Below are 26,423 nucleotides of genomic sequence, written 5' to 3'. Positions count from 1 at the left end.
GCCAAGCTAGGCAGTGTACTGCTGCCACAAAACAACGATCTTCGTGACATACATTTATAGCTGGGGTGCCTGAGACTGTGTTTGTCAATGTGGAGTGCAGAGCGAGTTTGTAAATCTGGGCAGAGCAAAGGACGTTGGGGATGGTGAGGGTGGAGCGATGTGGCAGGGGTGTGGGACAGGTGGCAGAGAAGGAGTGCCGGGGTGGGGGTGACGTGGGTGCATACACACCCAGCCCTGAGACACCAGGCAAGGTCATTCGATTCCAAACAATTGGTCCATTAGTCATTGCAGAATGTCTCTCTGGTGCTTCCCACTCCCTCCCCTCTCCCTTCCCCTTTTCCTCACCATGATTCCCCTCTCCCTGTCTCCTTCCCACTCTCAGTCCACAATAGAGACCCATATCAGAATCAGGTTTGTCATGAAATTTGATTTTTTTTTGCAGCAGTACAGTGCAATATATAAAATTACTACAGTACTGTGTAAAACTCTTAGGCAACCCTGGCTATACATACAGTATGTGCCTAAAACTTTTGCACAGTCCTGTGTGTCAGTGATTCTAATTCCGACTCTTCTGAACAATGACAGATGGGATTTACTGCTGACAGATGTGTAGCAATGGACTTGGAAAGGTTAAGTGGGATAGGACATGCACAGTAAATGGCAAGACCCCAGGGAGTGTTGGTGAACAGAGGGAGCTTGAGGTCCCTGAAAGTAACAGCACATAGATAGGGTAGTGAAGAATGCGTATTAACATATATTTTAAATAGCTTGAATGTTCCACTCTTCACTGACTGTGACATAGTACAAGAACAGGGACAACCTGTTACAATTGGTTAGGCCACGCCTGTGATGTTGTGTGGAGTTAGAGCCATAGATTAATACAGCACCGAAACAGGCCCTTCAGCCCATCTAGCCCATGCCAACCATGGTGCCCAGCGGGGTAATACCACTTTCCCACGTTTGGCCCATATCCCTCTACAACACAGTAGTGTAGTGGGTAGCACAACGCTTTAAAGTACAGGCGACCCGGGCTCATTTCCCGCTGCTGCCTGGAATGAGTTAGTACACTCACCCCCATGACCGCCTGGTTTTCCTCCCACAGTACAAAGGCGTACTGGTTAGTAGGTTAATTGGTCATTATAAATTGCCCTGTAATTTGGCTCTGACTAAACTGGGGAAGTTGCTGGGCGGTGCGACTCAAAGGGCCAGAAGGGCCTATTCTGCGGGTTATCTCAATAAAAATTAATAAACACCTCCCATCTAAATATTTGAATGTTACTATTGGTTCCTGCCTCAACCACTTTCTCTGATAGCTCAATTCATATACGCACTGATCTCTGAGGAATTTCACACACACCCTCCCCTCAGATCCATTTTAAATCTTCACCCTTTCGTCTTAAACCGATACCCTCTAGTTTTTGGCTTCCTTCCCCTGGGAAAAAGACTGTGCATTCACCCTATCTATGGCCCTCGTGATTTAACGAGCCTCTGTGGTTGCCCCTCGGCCTTCTATATTCCGGGGAATAAGGTCCCGGCCTGTGCAACCTCTGAGGCCCACGAGTCCTTGGCAGCATCCTCGTAAATCATCTCTGCATTCTTTCCAGATGAACGATGTTTCTTTTATCACTGTTCCGCTCATGCTGCTGTAGAACGTGGGTGGTGAGGGTGGAGCAGAGATCCAGCACAATGCAGGGTTTCGACCTGAAACGTCAGCATTTCCTTTCCCTCCACAGATACGGCTCGAATGCTCGGAGTTGTTCCAGCAGTTTTTTTCTTTCACAGCAGAATCGGCCTCCTCCCGCCTCACATGGGTTCACCAGCATTCACTCATCACCTGCCCGTTTCTATTCCCATTCCCAATCCAACATGTCAGCCCATGGGCTCCTCTACTGTCACCATGAGGCCACTCACGTTGGAGGAGCAACGCTCATATTCTGTCTGGGTAGCCTCCAATAATTTCTCTCCCCTCCCTCTTTCTTTTTCCATTACCATCCTGGCTCACCTCTCATCCCTTCTCACCTGCCCATCACGTCCCTCTGGTTCGCCTCCTCCTTCCCTTTCTCCCATGGTCCACTTTCCTGTCCTGTCAGCTTCAGCCTTTACCTATTCCACCTATCACCTTCCAGCTTCTTATTTCATGCCCATCTCCCACCCACTCACCTTCCCCCTCACCTGGTCTCACCTATCACCTGCCAGATTCATACTTTAACCCCATTCCACCACCCACTCACCTCCTCCCTCAGCTGGTCTCACCTATCACCTGCCAGATTCTACTCCTTCTCCTTCCCCTAACTTGTTATTCTGACTTCTTTACCCTTTCCATCCTTGTGAGGTGTCTCAGCCCTGAAACATAGAAAATCTACAGCACAATACAGGCCCTTCGGCCCACAAAGTTGTGCTGAACATGTCCCTACCTTAGAAATTACTAGGCTTACCCATAGCCCTCTATTTTACTAAGTCTCTTAAAAGACTCTATCGTATCTGTCTCCACCACTGTTGCCGGCAGCCCATTCCACGCACTCACCACTCTCTGAGTAAAAAACTTATCCCTGACATCTCCTCTGTACCTACTCCCCAGCACCTTAAACCTGTGTCCTCTTGTGGCAACCATTTCAGCCCTGGGAAAAAGCCTCTGACTATCCGCACGATCAATGCCTCTCATCATCTTATACACCTCTATCAGGTCACCTCTCATCCTCCGTTGCTCCAAGGAGAAAAGGCCAAGTTCACTCAACCTATTCTCATAAGGCATGCCCCCCAATCCAGGCAACATCCTTGTAAATCTCCTCTGCACTGGCTTCCACGTCCTTCCTGTAGTGAGGCGACCAGAACTGAGCACCTATGTTGACTGTTTTTCCCTCTCTATGGATGCTGCCTGGCCTGCTGAGTTCCTCCAGCATTTTATGTGTGTTGCTTCATTTTTTTTTCTGCTGAAGATTCCAGTCTCTTGTGTTTCTGCAAGGATGTTACCCGGGGAGGAGCATTTCAGTTTAAGGAGAGGCGGGATGGACTGGGTTTCTTTTCCATGGAGTGGAAGGGATGCATGACAGAGTTACGTAAAGTTGTGAGGGAGATACGTAGATGTAGCATGAAATGAACGAGAAGATTGGTGCTCAGGTTGTTCACCGGGCCTGGAGGTTTGGTCACAAACGTTTCATCAGTAGACGAGGTGCACAACTGACTGTGGGTTTTGCCGAGTGCTTGTGTTTATATTGGTCTGACTCACTGATCTGGTTGGTTGACTGTCACGCGAACAACGGTCTTACCAATGGTCAGATGGTTCAATTAGCAGGGTTCAATGCTTTAGAAAGCCCCTCAGAGTCATGATAGAAGAAAGGGCTATTTCTGCATTGTATAAATAAGTTCGGGGTGGGGGGGGGCGTAGGGCAGGGTCACAGCTTAAAACTAAGGAATCCCAATTTAAGACATAGTTTAGTAAGGTCACATGTCTTTGAAACACAGGATGTCACATGTGTAAGGAAGAGGGGGAAGGATTTGTGAAAATCATGAGGATGAAAGGTGGGCAGGAATGCAGAGCTGAGGTTGCAACTGGATCAGTCGAGATTTGATTGGGTATTGCAGAAGATTCAAGGGTCCGTGTGGCTCCCTGCTATTTCCTGAGTGAAGTACGTGGATGGGAGCGGTTTAGAGGGATATGGTCCAGGTGCAGGTAGATGGGACGAGGCAGAAGATTGGATCAGTATGCTCTAGATGGGCTTAAGGGCCTGTTTCTATGCTGTGGGGCTCTATGACTGTATCAGCAACTCCCTCTGACTCCCAGCTTCTGACTGTGGTTCAGATTTTAGTCGCACGAGGCACGCGTGGGCGACCCCATACCTCACCGGAGAGCAGGAACTGTTTTGTTCAGCAAGAAATTGTATATTTGCATTCTGCTAATAGAAAGCTCGGTTTCAATAATTTTGTCAGAAAATGGTAACCTCTGCCACGTCCCTCATCATGCTCGTTCCACTACATTAGCTTACAAACCCCCGAGTTCTCAGAGCGATTCTGACGTCTCCTGGTGAGTTGCTGCTCCTGGCCACTCCTGTTGTGAAGTTGGCATTTGAGCCTCATCATTATCACACAGAAAGATCATCAAAGTACATATATGTCACCATGTCCCACCCTGAGATCCACTTTCTTGCAGGCATCCACAGGAAAGTAAGGAAATACAATTTCTAAAAACTGTACAAAAACAAAGACTGACTAATAACCACTGTGCAAAAGAAGACAAATTACGAAAATAAAAAATAAAATAATAATACTGAGAACATGAGTTGTAGAGTCCTTGAAAGTGACTCCAGAGGTTGCAGGGAGGAGGTACGGGAGCTGAAGGCACACACTGAACGATTCAGGAACAGCTTCTTCCCCTTTATCCTTTGACCCCAGCATCTGCAGATTATTTTGTGTTTATATTTCTTCCCCTCTATCATCCTAGTTTTGAATGGACATTGAAACCATGAACACTACCTCACTACTTGTTGAATTTGACTATATATATTCACAGATTTTGTTATTATGTATTGCAATGTACTGCAGCCCATGACAACAAATTTCATAGCACCTACCGGTGATATTAAACCTGGTTCTGATCTGTTCAGTGTTCAGATGAGTGGAGTTAGCCACACTGGTTGAGGAGTCTGTTGGTTGAAGGGTAATAACCGTTCCTGAACCTGGTGGTGTGGGTTCTAAGGTAACGATACCTCCCTCCCTCCGAATGGTAGCAGTGAGAAGAGAGCTTGGCCTGGATGGTGCATTTGTAATCTGATTGACACCAGCCTTCATTCCCTACGTCAGGGAATTAACTGCTCTTTTCCTTAAGGAAGAGCCTGGGTGGTGTGGTAAACCATGTATATATGTTGTAACTCGGTTACCTGTCTGGACACACCCCTCTGCTGACTGCCCCTATGGCTCCTCCCACAGAGTCCTGTATAAAGGTGTTGGCCTTGCCCCTCCCCCTCAGTCCGGGGGCAGACACTCACTGCGGAGGTCGTATTGTACAGCGAATAAAAGCCTTTCAGTATTTTACCAAACCTCAGTCTTTTGGAGTAATTGAAGGTGCTTCAGGTGGCTTTTACCTTACGCGAGTAAAGCAGGGGGCTGTGTGCTTAGCTCCCTGCTCTACTCTCTTTACACTTATAACCGTGTGGCTAAATAGAGCTCCAATGTCATATTCAAGTTCGCTGACGACACCGCTATCATCGGCCGAATCAAAGGGGGTGATAAATCAGCATACAGGAGGGAGATTGAAAATCTGCCTGAGTGGTGCCATAACAACGACCTTTTACTCCACGTTAGCAAGACCCGGGAGCTCGTTATTGACTCAGGAGGAGGAAACCAAAGGTCCATGAGCCAGTCCTCGTTGGAGGATCAGCGGTCAGCACCTTCAGATTCCTCGGTGTTATCATTTTGGAGGATTGTCCTGGGCCCAGCATGTAAGAGCAATTATGAAGAAAACACTGTAGTGCCTCTGCATTATTAGGAGTTGTGAAGATTCAGCATGCTATTAAAACTTTGACTAGATATGTGGTGTAGCGTATATTGACTGGCTGCATCACAGCCTAGTATGGAAACACCAATGCCCTTGAATGGAAAATCCTACAAAAAGTAGTGGATGTGGCCCAGTCCATCACAGGTAAAGTCCTCCCTACCACTGAACTCATCTACATGCAGCATTGTTGCAGGAAAATAGCATCCATCTTCAGTGACCCCACCACCCAGGACATGCTCTCAACTCACTGCTGCCATCAGGAAGAAGGTACAGGAGCCTCTGGACTCACCCCACCAGTTTCCGAAACAGTTACTATCCCTTGACCATCAGGTTCTTGAACCAAAGGGGATAACTTCACTCAATTTCACTTGCCCCATCATTGAATTGTTCCCACAACCTCTGGGCTCACTTTCAAGGTCTCTTCATCTCAGGTTCTCGATATTTATTGCTTATTTATTATTATTATTATTTCATTCTTTTCATATTTGCACTGTTTGTGTCTTTTGCACACTGGCTGACTGCCCAAGTTAATGTGGTCTTCCATTGATTCTATTATGGCTGTTATTCTATTATGGAATTATTGAGTATGCCCACAAAAAATGAATCTCAGGGTTGTGTATGGTGACGTATTCAGTACTGTGCAAAAGTCTTTGGCGCCCTAGCTAGATATATGTGCCTAAGACTTTTGCACAGTACTGTTTTGTCAACGTGGAGTGGAGAGCGAGTTTGTAAATCTGGCAGGAGCAACGGATGTTGGGAATGGTGAGGGTGGAGCATTGCAGGAGGGGTGTGGGACAGGTGGCAGAGAAGGAGTGCCAGGGATGGGGGTGGTGCGAGTGCAGACACACCTGGCTCTGAGACAGCAGGCAAGGTCATTTGATTCCAAACTATTGGTCTATTGATCATTACAGAATGTCTCTCTAGGGCTTCCCGCTCCCTCCACTCTCCCTTCCCCTTTTCCCAACCATGATTCCCCTCTCCCTGCCCCCTTCCCACTCTCAGTCCACAATAGAGACCCATATCAGAATCAGCTTTATCATCACTCACATATGACAGGTATTTTTTAAAATTTTGCAGCAACAGTACAATGTCGTACATAAAATTGCTACAGTACTGTGCAAAAGTCTTAGGCACCATAGCTATATATCCATATGTGCCTCGAACTTTTACCCAGTACTGTATGTACTTATTACTTTTTAAATTTTTAGTAAAAGTAAACAGCATTTTCTTATCTGTGTGTCTCTTGCCAATGGACAAGTCTCGTTAAACTGTAGTGTTTTTTTTCCAGGCAAACCAGGGAGCAGGAGACTCCTCCTGACTTCTTCTACTTCTCCGACTACGAGAGACACAACTCGGAGATTGCTGCCTTTCATCTGGACAGGTGAGACTTCTGTACCCAGCACAGTACAGCACGGGAACGGGACCTTTGGATCAAAAATCTCTTCTATGTTCATACAACATCGAAACCAAAACACTACAACACAGTACAGGCCCTTCAGCCCACAAATCTCTTCTACGTTCATACAACATCGAAACCAAAACACTACAACACAGTACAGGCCCTTCAGCCCACACATCTCTTCTACGTTCATACAACATCGAAACCAAAAGACTACAGCACAGTACAGGCCCTTCAGCCCACAATGTTGTGCTGACCCTTTAATCTACTCTAAGATCAATCTAACTCTTCCCTCCCACATAGCCCTCCATTTTTCTGTCATCCATGAGCATATATAAGAGTTTCTTAAATGTCATTAATGTACCTGGCTCTATCACTTCCCCCGGTCGAGTGTTACTCACGCCCAACTCTGCGTAAAAAAAAACTACCTCTGACACCTCTTCTATACTTACCTCCAATCAGCATTAAGTTATGAGCAAGACACCCAAAATGCTGGAGGAACTCAGCAGGTCAGGCAGCATCTATGGAAATGAGCAAATAGTTGACGTTTCAGGCCAAGACCCTTCTTCAAGATTGAAACATCATCTGTTTATTCCCCTCCATAGATGCTGCCTGAGCTGATGAGTTCCTCCAGCATTCTGTGTGTGTTGCCCTGGATTTCCAGCATCCGCAGAATCTCATGTTCACCTTAAAATTTTACACCTTGGTGCACCTTAAAATTTTATCTATCCTGGGAAAAGAATCTCTGGGTGTCCACTCGACCTTTCCTCTTAACACGTTGTACACCTCTATCAAGTCACCTTTCATCCTCCTTCACTCCAAAGAGAAGAGCCCTACTTGACACAACCTATCCTCATAAGCTATGCTCTCTAATCCAGGCAGCATCCTGGTAAATCCATCTCCCTCCATTCCCTGCACCTTCATGTACCTATCGAAATGCCATTATCACATCTGCTTCCACCATTACCCTTGGCAGCCCATTGCTGCCCCCAACACTTTCTATGTAAAAACCTTCCCCTGCAACATCGCCTTTAATCTTTAATCTTTCTCCCTCTCAACTTTAGTGAATATTCACTGTTAATTGCCATCTCTACCTGGGAGAAAGATTCTGACTGGCTGCCTTATCTATGCTTCTCATAATTCTATCACCTTCTACGAGGTCTCTCCTCAGCCTTTGATACTCTGAAGCAAACAACTCAAGTTTAGAGTCATAGAAAAGTACAGCACAGAAACAGGCCCTTCATCTGCTCTAGTTTGTGCCGAATCATTTAAACTGCCTATTACCATCAACCTGCACCTGGACCAAAGCCCTCCATAACCCTACCATTCATGTACCTGTCCAAACTTATTTTAAACATTGACGTTGAGCTTGCATGCACTACTTGCACTGGCAGCTCATTCCACACTCTCATAAACCTCTGAGTGAAGAAGTTTCTCCTCATGTTCCCCTTAAATATTTCACCTTTCGCCCTTAACCCATGACCTCTGGTTGTAGTCCCACCCAACCTCAATGGAAAAAGCCTGCTTGCATTTACCATAGCTACACCTCTCATAATTTTGTGTACCTCTGTTGAATCTCCCCTCAATCTGCTACATTCCAACCAATAAAGTCCTAACCTAATCAATCTTTCCTTCTAACTCAGGTCTTCTAGCCCTGACAACATCCTTGTAAATTTTCTCTGTACTCTTTCAACCGTATTTACATCTTTCCTGCAGGCGAGTGTCGAACCTCCTTATGGCTCCTTATGGCTTCTAATGCAGGCAGCATCCTAATAAACCCCTTCTGCACCATGTTAAGTGCTTCCGCATCCTTCCTGTAATGGTGTGATGAGAACTACACACAATATTCCAAGTTCAGCCTAGCCAAGGTTTGATTAGCTGCAATATGGCTTCCATGCACTTACCCTTAGTGCCTTGAACAATGGAGACAAGTGCCCCATATGCCTTCTTTACCACCCTATCAAGAGTTAAGTGTGACTGAGGGTTTATTTTACTCTCTTGATGGTGGCCCCCTTTTTCCTTTGAAGGATTCTGGATTTCCGACGTGTGCCCCCGGTTGCTGGGAGACTGGTCAACATGACGAGGGAAATCCGAGACGTCACCCATGACAAGAAACTCTGGAGGACCTTCTTCATCTCACCAGGTAGGCAGCTTGGTTTGGTGGTGCCCTCGCAATGCCCCCTCCCTTCTCTGCATCGCGCCCCCTCAACAATGAAGCTCCTAACTCACGGCAGTAGGTAGACTAAGGTTAGAGGGGAGGGGATTGTTGGAGGGAAGTGCTTGAGTGCCCTCTGGCTGAGTCATCCCTTGGTGAATCAGTTGTATCAAACTACAGAGAAGCACACCAAGTTCTCTACTTCTTCAGAAGGTTGAGGAAACTTGGCTTGTCCCTGATAATCCTCACCAATTTTTGCAGATGCACCTTGGAAAGTGTCATGTCTGGACGCATTATGGCTAGTTATGGCTCAAGACCACAAGAAACTATAGCGAGTTGTGCATGTTGCCCAATCCATCACACAAACCTGCCTCCCCTCCATGGACTCCCTTCACTGCCTCAAGAAAGCAGCCAACTTTATCAAGGACCCCTCCTATCCTGGTCATTCTCTCTTCTCCCTCCTTCCATCAGGCAGAAGATACAAAAGCTTGAAAGCACATACCACCAGGACTTGAGACTTCATTATGTGCTGTGCCATATGACATGGGCAGTCACGGTCTTTCTATGACCATGTTCATTCTTGGCAAATTTGTCTACAGAAGTTGTTTTGCCATTGCCTTCTTCTGGGCAGAAGACTGGTGACCCCAGCCATTATCAATACTTTTCAGAGATTGTCTGTCTGGTGCCAGTGGTCGCATAACCAGGACTTGTGATATGCACCGGTTGCTCATACGACCATCCATCACCTGCTCCCATGGCTTCACGTGACCCTGATCATTGAGCTAAGCAGGTGCTACACCTTATCCAAGGGTGACCTGCAGGCTCACAGAGGGAAGGAGTGCCTTATGCATCCTTTGGTAGAGATGTATCTCCACCCCGCCAAGTAGTCGAGGTTCAAAGTAAAGTTTATTTTCAAAGTCACCACATACAACCCTGAGATCCTTTTTTCTGTGGGGATACGTAGCAAATCTATAAAACGTAACCATAAACAGGATCAATGAACAACAAACTGTTCAAATGAAAATATAAATAAACAGCATTAAGTAATGAGAGGATGAAATAACAGGATAAAGAGTCCCCCAGTTGGGAAACACTGGATGAGTTAGTTATCCCTTTTGTTCGAGAGCCTGGTGGTTGTCAGGTAGTAAGGTGATGCCAGTCCTGAGGCACTTGTACCCTCTACCCGATGGCAGCAGCGAGAAAAGAGCGTGGTCTGGGTGTGAGGATCTTTGATGATGGTGCCGAAGGACCTGTTCTCTATGAATGCTACCATCCTCTGTGAATCTGTGAGGTAATACTCTTGACATATGACAGTGCCTGGCAGAATGTTCTCCATCTTGTGCAAATTAGCTTCCCTCCGAAGTGAGCCCAACCAGATTTCAGGACATTAGAGTTAGATTTCAAAGTCGAGTTTATTGTCATACGCACAAATACCTGTAGGCACAGGTGAAGTGAAAATGAATCACAGAAGCATAGCCTCAGAGAAGCAATGTTCACAAGAAAAATATGAATTAAACATCAGTTATACACAATTTTTACAATAAGTAAACAAGGATGTACACACACAAAATGCCTGAGGAACTCAACACCAACGGTCCCTCCAGTGTTGCTGCAGGGACCAGATATTGCTCTGAGCTGGAAATTTTTACACGGGCTGAAAACTGCTTGGCTCTTTAATAAAACGTCATAAAGGCAATGTGCGCGGGAGCATTTCAGTAACTGCACGGCTGCTGCCACGCAGGTTAGAGGGAACAGTGTGAGCAGGTCAGGCAGCATCTATGGAGGAGGATGAGGAGTCTACTTTTTGGGTTCAGGCACTTCGTTAGGACTGGAAAGGAAAGTCGCTGAAGCCAGAGTAAGAAGGTGGGGGGAGTACGGGTGAGGGGGAAGGTGGATGGGTGGGGGACGGGAGACAAAGTAAGAAGTTGGAAGGGGATGGGTGGAAGAGCTAAGAGGCTGAAGAAGGAGGAATTCAGTGGGAGAGACATCCCCCCTCCCGTCCTACCCACTCACCTTCCCTTTCACCTTGCACTCATCCTATCTATACCTCTCCCTCTGTCAAATCTCCCCTCGTTCTCCTGTGCTCAAGGGAATGAAGTCCCATCCTATTCAGACTTTCCCTATAACTCAGGTCCTCAAGTCCCAGCAACATCCTCGTGAGTTATCATTAAACATAAATGAAGCACCAGGCTACATTTGTCGTACTGTGCACAGTTCCGGTCGCCCTGTTGCTGGAGGCTTTGGAGAGGATGCAGAAGAGATTCCCCTGGATTTGAGAGTAGGAGCTAAAAGGAGAGGTTGGACAAATCTGGACTGCTTTCTCCGGAATGCTGGAGGCTGAAGGGAGACCTGATAGAAATTTGTAAAATTATGAGATGCATAGATTGGGTGGTGGGGTGGAGATATGTCTCTACCAAAGGAGGTGTAAGGTTCTCCTTCCCTCTGCTAGCCTGCGGGTCACCCTTGGGCAAGGTGTAGCACTTGCTTATCCTCCGATCAGGGTCATGTGGGAGGAGGTGGTGGATGGTGGTACGAGCAGCCGGTGCATATCACAAGTCCTGGTTATGCGACCACTGACACCAGGCAGACAATCTCTGAAGAGTATTGATACTGGCTGGGGTCACCTGTCTTGTATAGACACTGCCTAGAAGAAGACAATGGCAAACCACTTCACCATGACAGCCCATTTCTTACAACACGGCACATAATGATGATGATGATAAGGGAAAGGTACGTCGCATCCGGAGTTTCTTTCCACGCCTCTCTGACGTAGTGGGGAACCGCGTACGAGGCAAGTTACAGCAGTGGTTTGCCATTGCCTTCAGCCGGGTGAGTTTCCAAAGAGATCACCAGCTCGTAACCCAACGCAGATGGAAAGCATGCAGGGAAGCCGGCTGGATTTGAACCCGGGACCTTTCGTCCCAAAGTCCGACGCTGATGCCACTACACCACCAGCCGGGTCGATGATGATGATGATAGGTAAATAGGGTAGGCAGTCTGAATAATTTTTCCCACAGTGAAAATGTCGAACACTAGACCGGGGTTCCCAACTTCTTTTATACCATCGATCCCTACCATTAACTGAGGGGTCCATGGACCCGAGGTTGGGAACTCCTGCACTAGAGGACATGCATTTAAGGTGAGAGGGGGAAAGTTTAAAGGAGATGTGGGACACTCACATCAGCTTTAATGTCACCAGTGTATGTCTTGAAATGTGTTCTTTTTGCCACAGCTGTACAACCCAATACATAATAATAAATAACCGAATTACAGTAATTATATATATACTATATATTAAATCATTTTAAATAGAACCATAGCTACAGCACAGAAAACAGGCCATTCGGCCTTCTAGTCTGTGCTGAAACTTTATTCCGCTAGTCCCATTGACCTGCGCCCAGTCCATAACCCTCCAGACCTCTCCCATCCATGTATCTATCTAATTTATCTATCATTACATTAAATAATTTGTGCAAAAAGGAGTGAGGTAGTGTTCATGGGTTCAATGTCCATTTAGCAATCATATGACAGAGGGGAAGAAGCTGTTCCTGAATCATTGAGTGTGCATTTTCAGGCTCCTGTACTTCATCCTTAACAGTAGTAAAGAGAACAGGGCATTTCCTGGGTGTTGGGGGTCCTTAATGATGAACGCCTCCTTTATGAGGCATCACTCCTTGAAGATGTCCTGGATATTAAGGAGGCTAGTGCCCATAATGGAGCTAACTAAATTTACAACTGTCTGCAGCTTATTTCGATCCTGTGCAGTAGCCTCCCCCACCCCCATGCCAGACGGTGATGCAGCCAGTTAGAGTGCTCTCCTGTCTTGTAAAGACACTGCCGAGAAGAAGGCAGTGGCAAACAAGTGTTTTACACAGAGGATGGTAGACACTAGAAGGCACTGTCAGGGTAGGTGCTGTACACGGATATAAGAGCAACATTTAGGAGGCAATTAGACAGCCCCATGAATGTGCAGGGAACAGAGGGATATGGATCATGTGGCAGCAGAATAGATGGGTTTAATTTGTCATGATGGTGAACACAGATATGATGGGCTGAAGGGCCTGTTCCTGTGATATACCATCCTGTGCTTTATAATTACTCAGTCCCATACTGGGATCCACCACTTTCCATGTAAGAGCCTGCGATGAGTTTATCCCACCGCACGCCGCCTGTGGTAACCTGGCTGACTGGCACCCATCCTCCTTCCCTCTTTCTCTCTCTCCGCGCAGCCAACAACGTCTGCTTCTACGGAGAGTGCTCCTACTACTGCTCCACCGAGCACGCTCTGTGTGGGAAACCCGACCAGATCGAGGGATCGCTGGCGGCCTTCCTGCCTGACCTGGCCCTGGCCAAAAGGAAGACGTGGAGGAATCCCTGGCGACGGTCTTATCACAAACGCAAACGAGCGGAGTAAGTCTGGTGGGGGGGATAGTGGTGCATGCCTCCCTTCGGGGCAGTTCCCAAAGGGACTAAACTGGGAGGGGAGGTGACGACAAAGATGGCGGCTGTGGTGTTTCAGTGTTTTGTCCTGTGTTTTTCTTTTGTTCAATAATAGTATCCATTGATCCTCTCGGAATTACATTTCACGGAAAATGCAATGGATTTATCCACATTTTATTCCATATATATATACTTTAATCTGTAACTTGATTTTTATATAATTCTTTAGTCTTTCTGTTACATGTCACACTAACACACCACAGCTAATTACTGATATATGTAGACATATATGGCGGATCAAGTTGATCATTGATCATTGAGAGAGTCTTATCCACCATCAAGGGGCGGTTAGGCTTGAAGGGCTTTGGAGGGATTCAGATCACGTGCAGACCAAAGGGGATTAGTCTAATTTATCGCCACAGTCGACACAGACATTGTGGTCCGAAGGGATTGTTTCTCTGTCCTGTTCTATGTTCTAAGTAAGTTAGACATTGTACAATTCGCTGCTGATTTTCCATTATTGATGCATATTTTACAAAACTTTACCTCAAGCCAGGAAACTGAAAAGAGTAAAAACAAATACTGTAAATGATTACTGGAACCTATCGCGTTTCAAAACTAGAACGTGGTTTTATTATTTAATTTTGACCTAAAGTTCAATGGGGGGAAAAGCCTTAAAACCATGAAGGGTGATTTCCTAGCACTGAAGTCTATAACAAAGCAGGAATTGGTGGGGAATATGAAAGTGGAAGGGGGCACAGGGGAAGGGGGGATTCACTAGTATGAATTATATACCAGCTATTACTGTAAATAAACCCTGGGATAAACTGTTGAAGGAAGAAAGACAGGGGACAATTTATACATCTGTATGACTTATATATCAAACGTTGTGGTAATAGACCCGGGGATCTGGTGTTACTGGAAGCATGTTGGAGAGGGCAGGGTTGCCAAAATAGTTTATATACATCAGTGTGCAAGCTACAGTACTGTGCAAAAGTCTTAGGCACATCTTTATAGTTAGCGAGCCTAAAACCTTTGCACAGAACTGTATATTGGTTAAAATAGGATGGTGGTTGGGAAACAGAATTAAGAGTATTTAGGCAACACACATCAAAGTTGCTGGTGAACGCAGCAGGCCAGGCAGCATCTCTAGGAAGAGGTACAGTCGACATTTTGGGCCGAGACCCTTCGTCAGGACTAACTGAAGGAAGAGTTAGTAAGAGATTTGAAAGTGGGAGGGGGAGGGGGAGATCCAAAATGATAGGAGAAGACAGGAGGGGGAGGGATGGAGCCAAGAGCTGGACAGGTGATTGATTGGCAAAAAGGATATGAGAGGATCATGGGACTGGAGGCCTTGTGTTAGCTCGGTAGTATTAAGTGTTATTTGGTAAATGGAGAAGCATAATATACAGAACTAGGAAACAGTCATAGGCACCCTAGCTATATATATGCCGAAGACTTTTGCACAAGACTGTACTCCAGATGTTACAGTATTAAAGGACCTTGGGTAGACCTTGGGCTGTTATATACCTGGGATTTATACACTAGATGTCACGTTAAATAGACACTGGGATCAGCAGTTGTTTGTGGAGGGGTCATCTTATGCCCAGTATGGCTTATACAACAGATGTTATGGTACGTAGACCCTGGGGAGCAGTTGCTGCTGGGACAGAGGGATAGAGAGCAAGGATTAATGTATACCCCAGTGTGACTTATTCAACAGATGTTGTGGTACATAGATCCTGGGGATCAGCTGCTGATGGACAGAGACAGGGGTTGACTTGTACACCAGTGTGACTTATACAACAGATGTTATGACATATAGACCCTGGGGAGCAGTTGTTGCTGGATAGAGAGCAGGGGTTGATGTATACCCTAGACAGCAAATGTTGTGCGACAGAGACCCTGGGAAGCAGCCGCTGATAGTCAGAGACAGGGGCTGACTTGTACACCAGTGTGACTCGTACAGCAGATGTTATGGCAGAAGGACTTTGGGATTAGGGGGCTGGAGAAGCATTGGGTTAACTGGGGGGGTGGGGAGGGGCAGCTCGATGTGAGAGAGATTTGCGCGGACACTACAATCACTGACTGTGCTACTAACAGGACTCTCTGCTTCCACCCCCGCCCCCCCCCCCGAGCAGATGGGAGGTGGATCCTGACTACTGCGAGGAAGTCAAACAAACAGCACCTTACAACTTGGGCACATGGCTCCTCGACCTCATCGACATGACTATTTTTGACTTTCTCATGGGTAAGGAAGGTTCGCTGTATGTAATGAGGTTGTACAGGACAGGAATTGGCCCTCCAGCCCGTAGGGCCGAGCACCCTGCACTCCTGGTAAATCCTGGTGTTCTTGCCCGGTGACGGTACAGGCAGGAGATCCCTGCTCTGATTGTGCTGAATCATCTGACATTCGGCAGCCTCAGAGATCAGCTGGTGGGTATATTGAGGTATGAGAAGTACAGTATTGATGGGCTGAATGGTTTCCTCTTGTTTCCTGTAATTCAGCTGACTTATGAAGGGATAGAAGCAGGGCCTCAAACCTTGATAGATTTTGGGATATGCAGGGAATCAGACAGATGTTTGGGGGGAATAACTTGTGTGGTTTGGGGGAAAGAGTAGGGGAAACTGCACTGAGAGGATTGGTACATCGCATAGATCTGACGGGTCCTCGTGATTCTAAGCTCCTAAACCTATAGAGCAGGACCTTTGGGGTTGGGCGTGACTTCGGGAGACGAGTAGGGAAGCAGAACTGATCTACTGGAACCATTCATTTTGAGAGGACTAGAACATAAAAGCAAGGATGTAATGTTGAAGCTTTATAAAGCACTGGCGAGGCCTCACCTGGAGTATTGTGATCAGTTTTGGGCCCCTTATCTAAGAAAGGATGTGCTGACACTGGAGAGGGTTCAGAGGAGGTTCACGAGAATGATTCCGGGAATGAAAGGGATAACGTTTGAGGGGCGTTTGATGGCTCTGGGGCTGCACTGACTCGAATTAAGAAGAATGAGAGGGGACCTTATTGAAGCCTATTGAATTTTGAAAGGCCTCAGTAGAGTGGTTGTGGAGAGGATGTTTCCTATGGTGGGAGAGTCTAAGACCAGAGGACACAGCCTTGTAATAGAGGGTCCTCCTTTTAGAATGGAGATGAGGAGGAATTTCCTTAGCCAGAGGCTGGTGAATCTGTGGAATTCGTTGCCATGTGTGTCTGTGAAGGCCAAGTCATTGGGTATATTTAAGGCGTGAACGATTCTTGATTGGTCAGGGCATGAGAGGATAAGGGGAGAAGGCAGGAGATTGGGGCTGAGGGGGAAAATGAATCAGCCATGATGAAATGGCCTAGCATTTGGGCTAATTCCTCCACCTCAGCAACTTTCCCCTCTCAAGGCTCCATGATCCCTTCAAAGGATCAAAGGTCCATCAGCCTCCACCGTCGAGTCAGTGATGGAGCACCCACTGTCCGTGGGGTTATACAAAGTCTCACAACCCTCAACCTTACTTGACCAGCCCCTTACGCCGAGACCAGACATCCTGCCTTTGGACTCTCAGGACCTCAGCTAGCCAGACTCCATCTGTGGAGGGAAATGGACAGCCAACATTTCAGATCCAGGCCCTTTATTGGCCTAAAAGATATAAAATTTTAATTAAAAAGTAGAAAGGTATAGAAAGTTGGATGTCAGGGGTAGAAAAAGGCTCCGAGTAGGATATCCATCACCTTCACACTCGTCCCACTGCTCTTCCTTTCCTGCTATCCCCCTGCCCTCCCCACCTCCCCACCTCTCTCACTTGGTTCCATGCTTCATCTTTCTCTCCTGTCAGAGATCCCACCACGTGCAGCCCCTTTGACACCTCCACCTCTCACCTCCCAGCATCTGTCGCTATCACTGCTCTCCTCTCCTCCATCTGCCTGTCGCCTCTCCTCACCTGGATCCACCCATCACCTGCCAGCTCTTGCTCCGCCCTTTCCCTTCACCTTTTTATAGTCACCCTCTCCCCGTCTACCCATTCAGTCCAGATGAAGGGTCTCAAACCGAAACGTCAGCTGTCCATTGCCGTCCGCAGATGCAGTCGGACCCGTTGAGTTCTTCCTGCACCTTTGTGTGATGCTCCAGATTCCTGCGTCTGCAGTCTCTTGTATCTCCTTTAGATATGCAAGTCCTGCTATGCTAATGAAGGCTTGTCACAAGATATAAAGAAATAAGATGAAGATCATGAGACTATATATTGCGGAGAAATTACTTTAGACAGAGGGTAGTAAATCTGTGGAATTTGTTGCCACGAGAGGCTATGGAGGCCAAGTCATTGGGTGCATTTAAGGCAGAGATAGATAAGTTCTTGATTAGCCAAGGTATCAAAGGATATGGGGAGAAGGCAGGGGAGTGTGGATGACTGGAAGAATTGGATCAGCCCATGATTTAAAGGCGGAGCAGACTCGATGGGCCAAATGGCCTACTTCTGCTCCTGTATCTTATGGTCTTATAAAACATATAGTAATGTGCAAAGGCTTTAGGTGTGTATATATATATATATATATGACACGTGAGTGATGATAAACTTGATTCTGATATGGGTTTCCATTGTGGACTGAGAGTGGGAATGGGACAGAGAGAGGGGAATCATGGTTGGGTAAAAGGGAAGAGAGAGGGGAAGGAGTGGGAAGCACCGGAGAGATATTCTGTAATAATCAATAAACCAGTTGTTTGGAATCAAATGACCTTGCCTGGTGTCTCAGAGCTGTGTGTGTCTGCACCCACACCACACCCCCCAGCACTTCTTCCTGTCCTACACCCCTCCCGTGGCACTCCACCTCGCCATTCCCAACATCCTTTGCTCCCACCAGATTTACAAGCTCACTGTCCGCTCCACATTGACAAACACAGTACTGTGCAAAGGTCTTGGGCACCCTAGCTATATGTATGTGCCTAAGAATTTTTCACAGTACTGTAGGAGCATAATTAGGTCATTTGGGCAATCTAGTATGTTCCACAGTTCTGCCATGGCTGATTTATTATCGTCTCAACCCCATTCTTCTGCCTTCTCCCTGTTAACTTTGACACTCGACTAATCCAGAACATATCAACCTTCTCTTTAAATATACCCAATGGCTTGGCCTCCACAGCTGTCCGTGGTGATGAATTCCACAGATTCACCATTGCCGTGAACCTCCTAGACCCTCTCCAATGCCAGCACATCCTCTCTTAGGTAATACTCAGGCTGACAATATTCCAAGTGCTGTCTGACCAATGCCTGATAAAGCATCAGCATTACATCCTTGTTTTTGTATTCTAGTCCTCTCAAAATGGAAGCTAACATTGTATTTGCCTTCCTTGACACCGACTAAGTTAACCTTTAAGGAATTCTGAACTAAGACTCCCAAATCCCTTTGCACCTCTGATTTCTGAATTTTCTCCCCATTTAGAAAATATTATACACCTTTATTCTTCCTTCTTCCAAAGTGCATGAAGGTGAGTGAAACAGAGCTCTGCAGGCTCTTGTGTTCCCGTCAGAATTTCAGAATGAGGAGATGCCCTCCTAGCACCCAGTCCGAGAGTCTCCATGGGGTCCTCTCCATGGAGGATGGAGACCAGTGAGATGTTGGAGCTCAACTGGGATGGACAGGTCAGATGGCCAATAGTGAGGCTACTTCCAGGTCACATGTGCTGAACATTGAGGGCGTAGCTCTCCCTCCAGGATTGAGGAGCTCTCCTCCTCAGGTGTATGACTGAGGGTGGTCGAGAGACCAGCAATGGAGGGGCTGGGTTCGGGCAGGCCCGGTCTTTGGCTGACTGTTTCTCTGCTGCTCTCTCAACAGGTAACATGGATCGGCACCATTACGAAACCTTTGAAAAGTTTGGGAACGATTCATTTATCATTCATCTAGACAATGGCAGAGGGTAAGGAGAGGGGGATAGTCGTAGCTTCCAATGGGACGGGCAGAAGTGTGTGCACATGTATGCGTGTGCGTGCCTGTGCGTATGTTATGTGCACGTGTGTGTATGTGTGCTTGTTCGCCCGCGTGTGTGAGTGTGTGTGATTATGCAGCTGTGAGTGAACACTCGTGATGCTTGTGTGTGAGATGTATTGACATGTGCAGGAGCATGTAATGGTATAAAAGCAGAAAAGGATGAACAGGTATGAGCACGCACAAAAAGATGTCACGTGTGCATTTCTTTGTAGTCATTGGAAAAAGTGTCAGACTCTCCAGAGTTACAACAGGACAGCTTTTATTGAAAGCAAACACTTTGAACATAAGAATGGTGTCTAGTAGAATAATTCATCAAGGTGACAGACTCAGTGTTTAGAGTTCCTGCACTACATCAATTCCCCAAGCAGAACATGTGACAGGCCCAGACAGAACTACTGACTGACCCAGACAGAACTAGTGACAGGCCCAGACAGAACTACTGACTGACCCAGACAGAACTAGTGACAGACCCAGACAGAACTACTGACAGACCCAGACAGAACTAGTGACAGACCCAGACAGAACTACTGACTGACCCAGACAGAACTAGTGACAGACCCAGACAGAACTACTGACTGACCCAGACAGAACTAGTGACAGACTCAGAGAGAACTAGTGACAGACCCAGACAGGAGTAGTGACAGACTCAGAGAGAACTAGTGACAGACTCAGAACTAGTGATAAACCCAAACAGAACTAGTGCTACCTTCATACATAAAATGACAGCATGGGTTAACTATTCACATATTGGTGCAATGACATAATTAGTTTACCACAAAACTATCTACTTTAGCTGTTGTTGAATCCAGTAAATCACCTCTCCAGGTCAGTCTCTTACACATTTCAAAGTACATTTATCACCAAAGTGTGTGTCTGTCACCCTGAGATTCATTTCCTAAGGGCCATTCAGAGTAAGTACCGAGAAACACAATAGAATCATTGAAAAATGCACACAAAGAAAGACGGACAAACAACAATGTGCAAAAAACATCAAATTGTGCAAATACAAAGATGGAAAAACAAAATACAAAGGGAAGAGATCTGGCCTGCATCCTGTTCTGTGTAATTATTTCATTAGCCTAATTACCAGTGTTTCTGTGAAACAATTAACTGCCCTTGTTCCCTGCATGTTTTTAATATAACTTACATAAAGCTTAACATGAACGTACATGAACAAAATGCTAGAGGAGCTACACGGATCATAGACGGAGGAGCAGAATTAGGCCATTCAGCCAATCAAGACTTCTCTGCCATTTCATCGTGGCTGATTTCTTGTTCCTCTCAACCCCAATTTCCTGCCTTCTCCCCGTAACCTTTGGCACCCTGAATGATCAAGAGCCGATCAACTTCGGCTTTAAACATACCCAATGACTTGGCCTCCACAGCGGTCTGTGGCGATGAATTCCACAGATTCGCTCAGACGCTGCTTGACCTGCAGATCGGGGGGGGGGGGTTCCCAAACTTTTCCGTGCCTTGAACCCCGGCCATTAACCCGGGGGTCGGTGGACCTCAGATTGGAGAACCCCTGCTCTAGAATTGTGTTTTTGCTGCTCACGATCTCCGGCATCTGCAGAGTCTCTTGTGCTTAACATATCGTATGATTGATAGGTGCATCAGATGCTGCCTGACCTGCTGAGTTCCTCCAGCATTTTGTGCGTGTGGCTTTTACTATCACCGACATAGGCCATGAAATTTGTCGTACTGTGCCATCAGTACAATGCAATATATAAAATAAACAATAAATTACAATAAGAAATATATAAAATATAACTTTGATTCTGATTATGAGGACACGCAGTCCCCTTTTATTGTCATTTAGTAATGCATGCATTAAGAAATGATAAAACGTTTTTCCAGAATGATATCACGAAAACACATGACAAACCGACTTAAAAACTAACAAAAACCACATAATTATAACACATAGTTACAACAGTGCAAAGCAATACCGTAATTTGATAAGAACAGACCATGGCACAGTAAAAGTCTCAGAGTCTCTCGAAAGTCCCATCATTTCACGCAGACGGTGAACCTCCAGCGCCGCCAACTTGCCGGTGTAACATCCTGGAAGCATCCGACCACAGTCCGACTCCGAGTCCGTCCGAAAACTCCGAGCCTCCTATCACCTATTCGACACCGAGCACCGAGCACCATCTCTGCCGAGCGCTTCGACCCCAGCCCCGGCAACAGGCGATAGGCAAAGCCGATGATTTGGGGCCTTCCCCTCCGGAGAAGGCCCCAAACTAAGTCGTACAAAACCACAGTAGCGTAGCAGTTAGCACAAGACTACGGCTCCGGGCGTCCGAGTTCAGAATTCAATTCCAGTGCCCTCTATAAAGAGTTTGTATGTCTTTCCTATGGAATACGCGAACTTCCTGCAGGTGCTCCAGTTTCCTCCCACAGTCCAAATACGTACTGGTTAGTAGGTCATATTGTGAATTGTTCTTTGGTTAGGCTCTGGCTAAAACTGGGGGTTGCTGGGTGTCGCCGTTGGAAAGGCCGGGAGGGCATATTCAATGCTGTATCAATTAATCAATCAATAAATGAACGGCAAAAATAGGTAGTGTCATGAGGTAGACATCATATCAAAGTTTCAATCATTTCATTCTTCTTTACACTAGGGTAATGAGAAATAACAAGCAATTTTGAATCTCAAACTGGTTCATTAAATGTATGATGTACTTAACACAGTTCTGATCAATTCCTTTCAGAAGAGGTGTATGTGCCTTTAGAGGGAGCGTAGCTAAGGTTCAGGAGACTGGGTCCTGGGGTGACGGGGACTGTCACATCATGAGGGATTGGATCAACCAGGCATGGTTTTACTGGCACTGACAGAAATTGAGTACGGGCTTTGGAAAGTTATGCTGAAGGTGTATGAGATTTTGGTGAGGTCAGAGTTGGAGTATTGTGTGCCATTGTGGTCACCCGGGAGAGCTTGGCGGGGCGAGGGGGAGAGGGGAGACTTCTTCATGTGGAGGGGAGGAGGAGTTAGTGTGGAACAAGCTGCCAGCAGAGGTGGTGGATTCAAGTTTGATTTCAACATTTGAGAGAAGTTTGGATATGTACATGCATGGTGGAGGGCTATGATCCAGGTGGGATAAGGTAGAATAACAGTTCGGCATGGACTAGATGGACCAAAGGGCCTGTTTCTCCTCTATGACGTTCTATGACTCTATGACCTACCATCAGAAAGACAGCAATAAGACTGAAAGAGTACAGAGAAAATTTACAAACATGTTGCCGAGACTTGAGGGCCTGAGTTACAAGGAAAGACTTGAGTACGTTAGAGCTTTATTCCCTGTGTAGCCCTCGGTTCAGCTAGCAGCTTCATCTAGGGGAAGACAGCCCCCGGCACGGCCAAACTTAAGGAATCTTGTCTGGGTGGATGCTACACAATGTGTCTCCTGTTACAAATCAGTTCCACGAAATAACAAACAGTACACAATATATGATTAAATGATTGAGCTTCATAACTCTTAATTTGACTGTGTGGTTTGTAAAGAAACAAAAAAAGGATCCGTCCTCATGGAACAGTCTAATGCGCAACGTTGGAGCTCACGGTTCTGTTCCTTTGTTCCCCATCAACCTTCTCTGATCGTCGCTGACCCTCGGACCCTCACTCCAAGTCCACTCGGTTTGGTGCTCTACCACCTCTCTTCATTCGTGTCTTCTCTCTTCATCTCTCCCCAACAAAAGACCATGAAATCCCTGCTCCCAGATCCACAAGAAAGAACAACGTGCCTCTCATTGGCTAGCATACATTCCAAAGCCCCCGTTATCTCTAGTCATAACCCAAACATTGCTGCTACAGAGAAACCATTACCTTAGCAGTGAAACCTTACAGAGAAGCTGTTATATTAGCAGTGAAACCTTACAACGCGTTACACCTGGAGTGTAAGTGAATGTTGTTCTAACCTTTTAACCTATTCCAAGATCAATCTAACTCTTCCCTCCAACATAACCCTTCATTCCTCTATCACCCATATGCCTATCTAAGTCAATTAAGTGTCCCTAATTATCTACCTGTACCACCATCCCTGGCAGGGTATTCTAAACATCGGCCACACTGTGTGTAAAAAAGCTACCTGTGACATCTCCCCTAAACTTTCCTTCAACCACCTCAAAAGATGTCCTCTGGTATAGGACTGAAGTGATAACAAACATCTTGACTCAGGGAGATGGTCCTGTGGAACTATCTGGTTGGAAAGCTGTGGAGGTCAAGTCTCTGAACACATTTCTGAAAGAAGGTGGATTGTGTATTAGGCACAGAGATAATCTTGAGATGAGAAAGCCTGAAGATGCTGGAAATGCAAAGCACCATGCACAAAATGCTGGAGGAACTCAGCAGGTCAGGCAGCGTCTATGGAGAAGAGTAGACGGTCGACATTTCAGGCCGAGACCCGTCAACAGGACTAATCCTGACAGAGGGTTTCGGCCAAAATGTCAACTATTTGTTCCTCTCCACAGATGCTGCCTGACCTGCTGAATTCCTCCAGAATTTTGTGTGCATTGCTCAGCACAGATACACTTGGTGGCCACTTTATTGGGTACACCTGTATACCTGTTCGTTAATGCAAATATCTAATCAACCAATCATGTGACAGCAGCTCAATGCATAAAAGCACACAGGCATGGTTAAGAGGTTCAGTTGTTGTTCAGACCAAATATTGGCATGGAGAAAAAATGTGACCAAAGTGACTTTGACCCTTGGTGCCAGATAGGGCGGTTTGAGTATCTCAGAAACTGCTGATCTCCTGATTTTTATGCACAACAGTTTCTGGAGTTTACAGAAAATGGTGTGAAAAACAAAAAAAAATTCAGTAAGCAGCGGTTCTGTGGGTAAAAATGCCTTGTTAATGAGCGAGGTCAGACGAGAATGGCCAGACTGGTTCAAGCTAACAGGAAAGTGAAGGTTATTCAAATAACCACACGTTACGAGAGGAGTATCTCTGAACACACAACACATCGTGCCTTGAAGTAGGTGGGCAACAGCAACAGAAGCCACAACCGCACAATCCGTGGCCACTTTGGTAAAAGGAGGTACCGAACAAGTGGCCAGAGTGTGTGTCACTATCTACTACTCTGAGTCATTTTCTTGCAGGCTTTTACAGGAAAATAAAGAAATACAATTAAATTTATGAAGAACTATACATAAACAAAGACTGACAAATAACCAATGTGTAAAAGAAGGCAAATTGCACAAATAATTTTTAAAAATACTGAGAACATAAATTGTAGAGTCCTCGATAGTGAGTCTGTGAATTGAATCAGTTTGGTCCCTATGGATAGCAAAAGAACTTTGAAGGGATGGTTTTGTACTTCTCTGTAGCATCCCAAATTCACGGCTAATGTAGTCTCTGCAGGTTCCTTTGTTGTTCATGCAAATCGCATCTCTCAGGCGAGACAGAACAAAACAGACTGTACTGAAGCCAGCCATCCGCCACAGCTAAAGAGCGGTAACAAGTACAACAATGCGTCAAGGTCACAACAGAGGGTGCAATCAGTTTTTAGAGGTCATCGGTTCTTCTCCACAGTGTGCGTGCCTTTCTGCGTGTCTGTGAATGCTGATAAAATCAGTGTTTAATGTTCTTCTGCTGACTGCTTGGACTTGGTCACTGTTTACCTCCGGAACACGTCTGCAAAACTGGATGGAAGGTGAATACTGAGGCCGTGGGTGAAGCAAACCCAGAGATCGTTCAATTGCCAGTGTCTGATGAGCTGCTCAGCTCTCAGAATGAACAGTTTTGATCCCTTTATCTAAGAAAGGATGTGCTGAAATTGGAGCGGGTCTAGAGGAGGTTCACAAGAATGATCCCAGGAATGAAAGGATTAACATACGAGGAGCATTTGATGGCTCCGGGCCTGTATTCCCTGGAATTTAAAAGAATGAGGGAGATCCCATTGAAACCTATTGAATATTGAAAGGCCTTGGAGATGATGTTTCCTGTAGTGGGGGCGTCTAGAATCAGAGCCTCAGAATAGAAGGCTGTCCCTTTAGAACAGAGATAAGGAGTAATTTCATTAGCCAGAGTGTAGTGAAATTCATTGTCATAGGCGGTCATGTAGACCAAGCCATTGGGTATATTTAAAGCAAAGTTTGATGGGTTCTTGATTAGTCAGGGTGTCAAAGGTTATGGGAAAAAGGCAGAAGAATGGGGTTGAGAAGGATAATAAATCAGCTGTGATGGAATGGTGGAACAGTCTCAATGGGCTGAATGGCCTAGTTTTGCTCCTATGTCGTTTGCTATTTTGGCCTTGTGGAAAGAAAGATTGTAGAGTATTTCCTCAAGGTATACCTTTGAAATTCCTGTTGTGAAGGAAGCCTGCTCTGAGGCCTACCGGGTCGTCATGGAGACTGAAAGTTCTAGCCTGGAGGATTTCTAACCCTGTATAACACCACTCACAGCACTGGGCTTGTATGTCACTCACACAAGATGCTCAATACATTAGTTGGCCTGAATCACTAGCCAACCATCGGGAGAGTTAACCCCGGGGTAATTTCAATCCTGTACATCTTCGACCCTCCGGCTTGTTCTGTCCCTATTCCAACCAATCCCACGACGGGACAGATCTCGGACTGCCCTTGAACCTTGAAAGATGGTCCCAGACATTGTTTAATCCCTGGTGCTGTCAAACAGCTAACTCAGTGCATCACTGGTTATGATTATCTGCTCGACTGTGAAATTTCTGTGAAGGATGCCCACCCTAAAGAAGTTTTCATCTTCTCTTCGATAGGTTTTCAGTCAGACCCTCTCTCACTGCTGCTCATCTGTGGTCTCTGCTGCCCTCCGACCCTTCGACCACGTGCTCACCCAGACTCGCTCACCTTATCACTTGTCAGCTTGTATTTTCCCCCTCCTCCACTCCCTTCTTATTCTGGTTTCTTCCCCCTTCCTTTCTAGTGCTGATGATCAGACCAAGACATATTCATTACCATAGATGCTGCCTGACTTGCTGAGTTGCTCCAGCATTT

The 26,423-nt window shown here is 46.2% G+C and overlaps 1 protein-coding gene across 1 annotated transcript in view; it reads left to right on the top strand.

Moving 5' to 3' along the window:
* LOC134352133 (extracellular serine/threonine protein kinase FAM20C-like) overlaps positions 1–26,423 on the top strand; it is a 120,626-nt gene that overhangs the window by 89,175 nt on the left and 5,028 nt on the right. Inside the window, exons 4-8 of the mRNA XM_063059360.1 lie at positions 6,780–6,872; positions 8,918–9,033; positions 13,275–13,455; positions 15,627–15,736; positions 19,298–19,379. Coding sequence (XP_062915430.1) covers positions 6,780–6,872; positions 8,918–9,033; positions 13,275–13,455; positions 15,627–15,736; positions 19,298–19,379 — 582 coding nt within the window. The remainder of the gene's footprint in view (positions 1–6,779; positions 6,873–8,917; positions 9,034–13,274; positions 13,456–15,626; positions 15,737–19,297; positions 19,380–26,423) is intronic.

The sequence above is a fragment of the Mobula hypostoma genome, chromosome 9, assembly GCF_963921235.1.
Source record: "Mobula hypostoma chromosome 9, sMobHyp1.1, whole genome shotgun sequence".
Classification (NCBI taxonomy): Eukaryota; Metazoa; Chordata; class Chondrichthyes; order Myliobatiformes; family Myliobatidae; genus Mobula; species Mobula hypostoma.
The sequence above is the reverse complement of the archived record's forward strand: the minus strand, read 5'-3'. Positions and strand labels throughout refer to the sequence as shown.